We start from the raw sequence: 9,519 nt of genomic DNA on the forward strand, positions 1-9,519 counted from the left end.
TTTGAATACGGCATTATCTTAAAATACAAGCTTCAAAATTTGTAGCAGGAACAGTTTTGTTTGTATAATATCTAAACAGTGGTTCAAACTTTGAGTTGAGATTTCATGGGCAAGGGATAAAACACCAATAGCTCATTCTGTCTTTTATAGCAAAGGCAAAGTGAAGCAGGAGGGAGAATATATGGAGAGTAGGATTGATTATATTGAAGGGAAGAAAGAAGGATTTGCATAGTTTCTGTGTTGGGATGTAATATCCATGTATATCTTCAAGTAAGCACAGTGTAAATGTTCTCCAGGGCTTTTATTATGCAAGGCACTATTTATGGTTAAAGGTATGGAAGGACCCTTTCATATTAAAACTTCCTGTTCTTTTGATTTACCAGAAGTTAAGTAAGGAAAGGAAGATTAAAGAGGAAGAAAAGTCTAAATAGATTTCTGTTTCTGGAAACAGAGACTACAAACAGCTTTTCATGCAGGGCATGAATTATGCTTACAAATAAGAAGCACAGTCTTTACAAGTGTTATGTCTCAGAGCTGCTAGCGGAAGAATTTCACATGTAGAGATTTAGCCATATTTGAAGTCTCAGTCCCTAATAGAAAAAACCCACTATTTCTGGAATACAAATGACCTTAAAAACAAACAAACAACAAAAAAATAACAAAAAACCCCACTAAACTGTTGACAAGTTTGAATGCAATATTTTCTTTTATAGTTGATGCATTTGGCTGTTAACTTCATAGATATTGTAGTAATTAATATAAATGTTTATAGCCTATCATGGTTATATCTGCAGAGAAGATAGTAAGATTTGTGTGCACTTCCTGCACTGAGATACTCTTTTAAGTTTGACAAATTTATGTGAATGCCTCACTTAAAGTTGAATCAAAAACTGGTATTGAAGAATGCTGGGGTATTAATTGAAGTGAAGGAAGAAACTATGACAGTAGAACTTTGAAGTTGGCTATGGTGAATCATTAGTGTGTTATCAAATTTTGGAAAAAAATTGTTTTTCTTGTTTCTGTTTTATATTTCCTTATGCAAAGTGCTTAGTTCCTATGAGATAATTGTTCGAGAGATTCATCCCAGGTTTGCATGTTACTTGCATAGTTTGCCTAGTACTGAAGATACCAGCCAGCAAGCACCGTGGTACATCTGTAAGCTGCACTGTTGTCATCTTCATTTCCAAGGGCTGGATTTGGGTAGAGTTAACTTGTAAAGTAGTAAATCCCTGAGTACTACAGGGGTGACTGCATCCCTTTTTGGCGCATCAGCTGTTGATTAGTGAAGCAGGTGGGATTTGTCACAGGTGGGATGAGAAAAGGCTAGAGTTTGACTTAGCCCACATAGGAAAGCTTACTTACAAGTTTAATGTGGTTGTCTAAGTGTCTTGCCTGTATGAAGAAGATAGAGGTTGTATGGATTTCTCAAGGACAAATTGGTCCCATTCAATTTCTATCCTCATGCAAACAATTCCATTTTCAACACATACATCTGATCACTTAATATGAAGCAATTGCATCTACTTTTTGTATGAAAAAGGTGAAAAAATATTGCTTGAAGATTAAAGACCACTGCTCCAGTATCACTCAGTGTAGCTTGCAAGTTTTTAAGAAATTGCTCTTCCCCAAGGATTAAACCGTGTTCATTAAACCACTTTTTTCATCATTAACAAGATCCTAGACAGACTGGTAGCAAATAATCATGCTTGCTTATTTTAGGTTACTTGAAACAAATATACCTTCAAGTTGAAATAGGGTTAGTGACCTAATGGAAATAGTAGCTTTCTGTTTAGATTGGGTGGGTAGTTGTTCGCCAATTTGAAATAATTACTCTTATCCAAAGATATTGTTGACACAACTAAAATTTGCATAGGACTTCTTTTTCATGTTCTCTTTTCCCACTCCTGTTGAGCAGAATAGATTTCATCTAAGAAAAGCAAGGGCAACTCTATTCTGGTTTAGTAAACTGAGTTGAAACAGGGATTGAAATTACAAGGATTGTACCGTAAAGATAAAATAGGCAGCAATAGCATATGGTACCCACTACGAAGGGTGAGGATGAGGAAAAAGGCATTTTTAGATTGCGAAGCTGAAAACATGGTTACGTGTGGTGATCATGAAGCCTACCAGTGAAGCTGCATCATCTTTTTGGGCAGATGGTCTTGGCAGAAGTAGCATGGGCTCGGGCAGCGGTCCTTGGACCTGTAAGACAAGCCGATGCCAAGGAAATTCGAGGGCATGAATTGGTGAGGAACAGAGCTTGTCTTTGCCAATGGAGGTAGATGCTCAGCTGAATTGAGGTAAGAAAGGGACAGGTGGTTTAAATGAGGTGAAGCCCTGCCTTGGTTCCAGTTATTTTTAGTTAGCTGATAGAGCCGATAGGCAGTTGAGAAGATCGTGTGTGCAGGGGTAGTGGCGTGTAGGACTTCAGCTGTATGGAAAACTGTGCAGTTCGAACATGGTAGACTGTGGAGCTGTGTGAGAATACAAACAGATTTGGAAATAAAGCTGTGCAGTTAGTTGCCTGTGGGGCTGAAGGAAAGCTGGCCAAAGGGTGCAACAAGAGGTTGCTAAGGACAGCAGGTGGGATTCATCACTGGCACGGGAGTTGAGTTCATTCATCCATATTCTGTTCTCGATTCTCCTGGGTTTTTACAAGTGCAGGTTACACTATGTTTAAGGCTATGCTATGTTTGTGTTTTGCTGTGGTGTTCTTGCATATATTTGCAAGCTGAAAACTGTTCATCTCGCAAGCGCATATAGATTTGTTTGTGAAGCTGTGCTTTTTGAGCAGATTAGAGTCTGAAGTGTGAAAAACTGTTTCTTGCTTCTTCCTCAGTTTTTTTTCTGCCGGTTGAAGCAATTGTTCTCCATCTGTCCTTCCGTACTTTACTTCCACAGCAGCTGCTTTGTGAATCTTCTAGCCTATGTAGTCCTTTTGGCTTTTTGTAGAATAGGGACCTTTTGTAGTACAAAAAGAGAAGAAGAGAGCACCGGGCTTTGATCTTAAAATGAACCTTTAAACAACAGATCTCCTTAAAGGAGTACAATGCATAGGAGCAAATTAAAATTCAGGAATTTGGGAATGTGGGAAAACAACAGGAAACATCATCTTCATGTGCTTCTTGTATTTATCTTAGGTTTGTCAAAATGAAGAGAGGAACCATTCCACAGAAGAACTTGGCAAGTCTGAAATCCAGGAGGAGCTGAAAAAGGCTAATAGCCTTCCCAGTTTGACTCCTGGAATCAAAACAGCAGATAAAGACAGGCAACCCCGAGAAGGTTTTTTTCATTTTCTTGGAAGCTTATTTAATATTGCAACAAAATCTTCTTCGGTAGAATCTAAATCTTCTACCTTCCAAGATGAACCCAACAGATGCGAAAAGGATTTACAGAACACAAATACCCTTCCAGAGGAGATGCAGCCAAAGCATCCAAAAATTGAAGAGCCTATCTGTTCTACAGCTAGAATAAAAGAGGATTCTGTAAATAAAGATGATGCCATCTTACGTAATACTGGGAAAGATATCTCACAGGATCTGCAAGGAGGCTGGAAACAATCTGCAGATGTACAAAAGTAAGTTTATAATTTAGTATTAAATATCTTAATGTGTATGTGTGTGCACACCTTGATTAAGTTCTGCTGACTGTATGACAAATGACTGTCATTTCTAAGGATGGTTGGAGTGTCCCTGACTCGTCTTTGTGCAAAACTCTAGTAGCAACTACATTAAATAAATGAGGAGTTGACTACAACAAAATACAACTTTAAAGAACTTTTACTAGAAGTCCCCTGACCATGGATGGATCTAATGTAGATCCATCTAAGTGTTGAGAGGTTAAAGATGTGGCGTTTAGAAATACATTCAGTATTGTAAATATACTTAAAAAAAAAAAAAAGTTTAAAGAGTTTATTTCCATCCATATTGTGAGCTAAATAAAGGTTTGAATGTTTGTCCTTTTATATCTCACTAGTTCAGTGGTTTTACTGCTGCAAGTAAGATTTCCTCATTTTTAAATTATCTTTCCTGGTTTATTTGACTTGGTGATTTTTGCTTATGTGTTTTGTTTCCCCTTGTTCTTTGGGCTTTTCCTGTAATGTAAAGAAGGTTATATAAAATACTCAGCCTAAATATGGAACATCCTTTAACAGTCCTGTAATATTTCCAAAAAAGATTTCAAAAAAAACATCGTGCCAAGGGCACCAATGCGTGTTTGAGAGTAGAAAAGCAAAAACATTGGCTGTGGTCCACACCATACATTGCAAAATCTTTCTGACTGTGGCAATAGTATTCGAAAAACATTTGCAGTTGTTATGTTGAATATTTGACTGTATGTGGGCCGGTACAGCATTGGTTTGGTATCAGGTGTGTATTTATGCATGTGGTACCTGTCCAGTTATTGATAGGTGTGTAGAATATGGACTTGTCCACAGGCAATGAATCTGTATGTAATGTTTACTCAGATTTTCAGTACTGCCCAGGATATTTATTTCAAATTTAAGGTGAAAGTAATGATTTGGGGTAGCCAGTAATTCTGTCACAGTGCTCCTTCTTGTATTGCAGAATGGGAAGAGAAACACCTTTCTTTTTTTCTTCCAAGTTTAAAAACTAATTTGAGTTGTGCTCGGTGTATTTTGTCTGTGGCATGTGAAGTGTTTCACCTCCATATAGGAGGTCAGAGATTCCCAAAGTAGCTTCTTAATGAATTTCACTTCCATGTTGGGGATGCCTGCAGCACTCTGTCCGTATTTATAATTCAGTAGACTAATGATTTGAGGCATCTGTCATTCACCTTTACAGCCATTACAAATGTAATGGCTGACCAGGATATGAATAGGGGATGTGATACCTATTCAGGTGACCCTAAGACTGTATTTCCGTCACCAAAATACAATACTGTTTGTAATTAATAATAATAATGGTCATGTTCTTGTGGGTACTCTGGTTTGGTCTGTGACGTAGTCGACTGGTTTTTATTACAGATTCTTATCGTAGTAGCACACATCTGACTGATGCATTTTCCAAACCTCATGTTGCAGCCCAGCACCACCACTTCATCAATCGATGTAGAAGAAAATTTCTCCTCCCCTTAGTTATTATCTGGAGAGGCCTAGGGAGCATTATGTTATTCAATCTAGTTCCTGAACAAACTGTGTATTTCTTAAAACCTGTTGGACAGGCTGTCTTGCTGCATCGGTCTCTTGCTGCTGTTTGCTGTTTCTGTAGTATACTCTGGAAACCAGCAGGTAAGTCGCATGCCGTTGTGCCAGGGGCTATGCAGAGAGAGAAGAGAAGTTACTCGTTGCCTCACAGGGAGCTTGGTCAAAAAAAGACAGTAGGCATTAATAGATCTTTTTCACGTCTTACTTCGTTCCATGTAGTTTCTTCCATATTGTATCTCAGTGTACATTCTGCTGTACTTTCTTCAATGTTTGTTCTTTTTCTCGCTCTCTCCACCCACAGCTACGGATTGTATTTCTCAGTTTGCAGCGGTGGTCTGTCCTCTGTGCAGGTTTTTTTTTCTTACTCTCTTCCCTGACAAAGTCAGTCCTCTTATGCTTATGCTGTACTCCTCTAGTTTACCTTGAGTGTCTCCTGGCTGTTCAGACAAATAGGAATCTTGGAGATTCAAATGAAGGCCTGGTATATGGTGAATTAAACATGGCAATTGGAGCCTACAATAAGTGGGTGAGAGGCAGCCATGGTAAGCCCTTACAAAGTCAGTCTTTCTCTTTTTTTTTTCTTTTTTTTCTTTTTTTTTTTTTTTCTTTTTCTTTCCCCCAGTCCCCTGGCCAATGCAATAAGGAGCGGGTGCACATCTTTCCTTCCAGGTAGAAACCTCTGACTTCCGATGGCTTTTCAAAATGTATGCATGACCTTTGTTTGACTTTCCCATTTTATCGATGCCTACAAGCCTGTGAATAGAAGCGGTGGAAATGACAGGATGTCTTGGGATTTTTTTTTGCTGCTCTGCTCATTTTATGCTGCTGCATTTGAGCAGATCTTGAGCAGTAAACTGGGAAGGTGCTGGGCAGTCTGTATGCAGAGTTTAGAGGGTCAGATGGTCTCAGTCTTCATTTGCTTCTTGTGGTTTCTTCTTCGGAACAATGTGGATTAATAAGTTTGACATTAATAAAAGCTTACAGAGTTCGGGAGATGTGGGTATTGACTCACTGAAGTGACCTCCCTGCTGTGGGTATTGACTCACTGAAGTGACCTCCCTGCTCTGTGCAAGTATTTTTCAGTTATTTTGGTTTTCTTGAAATCAGAGTTGCAGTTGGCACTTTGAGTTGACGATATTTTGACATTGTCCTGTACTGTTAGATAACCTATGCAATTCAGTGTAGATTTTTCCCAGTATAGTTTACCTGTCTGGTGGTCAGGCAAGCATATAAAAATGTGTGTTGCTAATTTGGAGGTAGGGGTCAGTTGGTCTGTATACAGAATGAAGGGTTTCCATGGAAGATGACATTTTTAAATGGAAGAAAAATAGTGGGTTTTTCATTGTAGCTGTTGTAAAACCAGGCAGACATTAAACTAATCATTTTGCTTTTAAACTCCTTCTCGAAAGTAGAGTGTACTTTCTGCCCTTTTTGGCTCAGGATACGAACAAGTTAGACAATCTCTGTGTAACTTCTGTGTGTTTTTCTCTGCCTGCCTACACAATGTGAACTATGTCTCTGAAACAATTAGTAAAGCGAAATTGAAATGACAGTGTGGAAGCAGAGGTTTGCACTGTTTACCTTTTTAAAACTTTGAATCAAGGATACCTCTTTTTTTTTTTTTTTTTTCCTGAGATGGAAGTGATTATGCCAGGTTTGTTCTCTTTCAATTTATAAAAGTTTAAAGGACGTAGAGCAGTCTTTTCTCTCCAGTACTAGCTAGCTTCTTTACTAAATATTAACTAATCGGTATTCATTTAGCATAGTTAAACTGTAAAAGTGCTCCTGATTGCTGAGGGTTGGCTAGATAGTTTTGTAGAAAGTACTAACAAGTAGTTTGAAGTGGGTGCTAAAAGCACCTGAAAAATTGGGGGGGGAAGAAGATGTAGCACAAAGGAACGGGAAGGTCCATGGGTGCCATGAAGGGAAGGGATGTTGTGAATGTGGTCTTTTGCTAATCTCTTGAAGATTGGGTCCCAAAAGACAGATGAGATATGCTAGTGATCCATATAAATTTAAAGGTACTATTGAATCCATCAACTCTTATGTTAAACTGCATTTTTAGCATTAAATGTAGAGGCAAATTGAAGCTGAGGGCTTTACAAATCCTTAAGACCACTGCATTATTAATCTTACAACTGTTTCCTTTGTCATGAGGAACACTTAAATGAATTTGTTAATTCTAAACTACTGTTAAATATTAATTTAGAGGTTATCTGTGGTTAGGGAGGAGGTTGCAATGGTAAGTGAAAGAGGGACATTTGTTGGATTGCATAATCCCCATTACAGTTGTTTAAAAAACAAACCAAAAACCCAAACAAACTTTCAGAACTAAAATGCCTACCAAATGGTCTCAGATGCCTCTACCCAGACAACTTCATTAACCTCATATCCTTAAAGCAATATTTTGCAAAATACAAGGAAATCAGGCTGCTATGACCTGTAGACTGAGGTTAATTTTGCCCTCAGTGGGAGGCCTGGCACTTGGTAAAGACTCAAGTTTCCAGGCCTCGAGCCAAGGAAAGTGGAATTCGTGAGCTCAGTCTGTGGTGTATGTGTTTGTGAAGGACAAAACGTGTAGGTCACGTTATTCCTCCATCACCCTGGCTGGTTGGCTCAGAGGTAATGGTACCTTAAGGGCTTCTGCTCCTTTAATCCAGACAGTGGCAAGTGGTAAAGGAGGAGCACAGAGGACAAAACCATGATAATCTTGGCAAAGTCTCTAGACAACAATTACTGTGGACAGTAATGTAATAATTGCAGCACTGAGGGTGGGTGAGGAGAGTTGGATTAGCTAAGCCTCCAGTTATTGCATCCCTTAGTCTTCCATTTGTCTGGGGTGGTTGAAGATTTCCTTGCCGCTGAGAAGTGAAGCAAGCAATTGGGCTTGCAGTGCTCTATAAAAGGTTAATGATGAAGGGGCGAGGTTGGTAAAATATAAAGTACAGCTTTAAAGTAACACTTATTTGGCTATAAATGGAAAGGAAAAATGCAAAGTAAGGTATTGCTACTAAGTGTAGAAAACCGTCTGACTTCTGTAAGATTTGTGTAGAATAGTTGCCAGCGGCAGCGGGCTAAGTATAAAAGTGAAAAGTTCATGTTTAGTTTTGTCAGCCTTTGCACTCCTTCTTTATGTTGTTAAAAGCCAACCTTCAACTGATGAAATAAGCCCTAAAAATAATACCATGGAACAGTGGGGATGCATGTCACCTAATTTCTCACCGCTGAAAGTCTACATGTGAGAGCTCAAGATTTCCTAAAGTAGGTGACAAATATAAAACATGGGCTTGCCCCCATTATCTTTCTTTCCTATAATGTAAAACTCTTTTACTTACACATGTATTGCCTTCCACTAACAAGCAATGATTTGGCTTCAGCGTTGAGGCAGTACTCTCGACAGGTGACTGAGAACACAACTCTGACTATTTTTTTTCCTCCACCAGAAAGAAAAAGAAAAAAATAAAAAAATAAAAATTACCCAGATCTGTTCTGTTGACTGCTTGCCATTTGCCTATCTTCTAGTAGATTTTTTTATTTTTGTAACACCCTGTAGTAATAACTGGATGTTGCATATAGTGATGTGCAAAACGATGGTACTTGTGAAACTGCATGGCTTGTTCTGGAGTTCAGCAAGAAGCCTTATTGCATTGCTGAACATGGTTGATGAGATGAAAACCCACTCTAAATGTTTTGATTATAAAATCCTGACTACTGGTTAAGATGCTAATAGCCCAGTTCAACAAAATATTTAAGATCCTGACTTCTCCCTTCTGTTATGAGCCTTGTGGACTTGAAAGTGAGAAAGAACTCCTAGCCGCACAACTGCAAGGACTTTCTAACCGCAGGTAGAAGAGGAGAGGGGGTGATTTCAAAAGCAAATGATCAAAACAGTATGCTTTTACACTTTGCACCCAGGAGCCAAGTCCTCGTAATAGTTTAGTGAGAGCATTGCAAGTTATTTCACTCAGAGAGTGAGGTAGCCTTGAGGAGAGACAAATTTCAGACTGTTTACAGTTCTGCTATGTAATACACTGTTGGGTTTTGTGAGGGGTTGGGTTGCTTGTTTTTTTTATTTTAAAGTTAAGTAAACCTGGTGCTGTACATCTAATTGCATTGTATTTCCCATCTTTGTACTGTCTAAAATCCTGTCCTTTTATTTTGTTAGAAATATGTCTGATAAAATCCTTCAGGTCTACATAATTCTGGTTAGCATGTCTGATTCAGACCTTGTCATTCACCTTTGTGTTACTGGTCAGATGCAGGCTTGTGGTGATGCAGAAACATAGCCCTTAATTTGTCTGATGGATTTTGTATTGTGGTTTTGATTTAATCAGTAGTGGCAGCATTCATCTTTC

At 38.6% G+C, this 9,519-nt stretch overlaps 1 protein-coding gene across 1 annotated transcript in view; it reads left to right on the forward strand.

Annotated features, from left to right (window-relative positions):
* The window catches only part of CRYBG3 (crystallin beta-gamma domain containing 3), a 76,764-nt gene that overhangs the window by 9,031 nt on the left and 58,214 nt on the right, over positions 1–9,519 (forward strand). Inside the window, exon 2 of the mRNA XM_035895974.1 lies at positions 3,141–3,577. Coding sequence (XP_035751867.1) covers positions 3,420–3,577 — 158 coding nt within the window. The 5' untranslated portion in view covers positions 3,141–3,419. The remainder of the gene's footprint in view (positions 1–3,140; positions 3,578–9,519) is intronic.

Source organism: Egretta garzetta, unplaced genomic scaffold, assembly GCF_000687185.1.
Source record: "Egretta garzetta isolate BGI_Z169 unplaced genomic scaffold, ASM68718v1 scaffold516, whole genome shotgun sequence".
Taxonomy (NCBI): domain Eukaryota; kingdom Metazoa; phylum Chordata; class Aves; order Pelecaniformes; family Ardeidae; genus Egretta; species Egretta garzetta.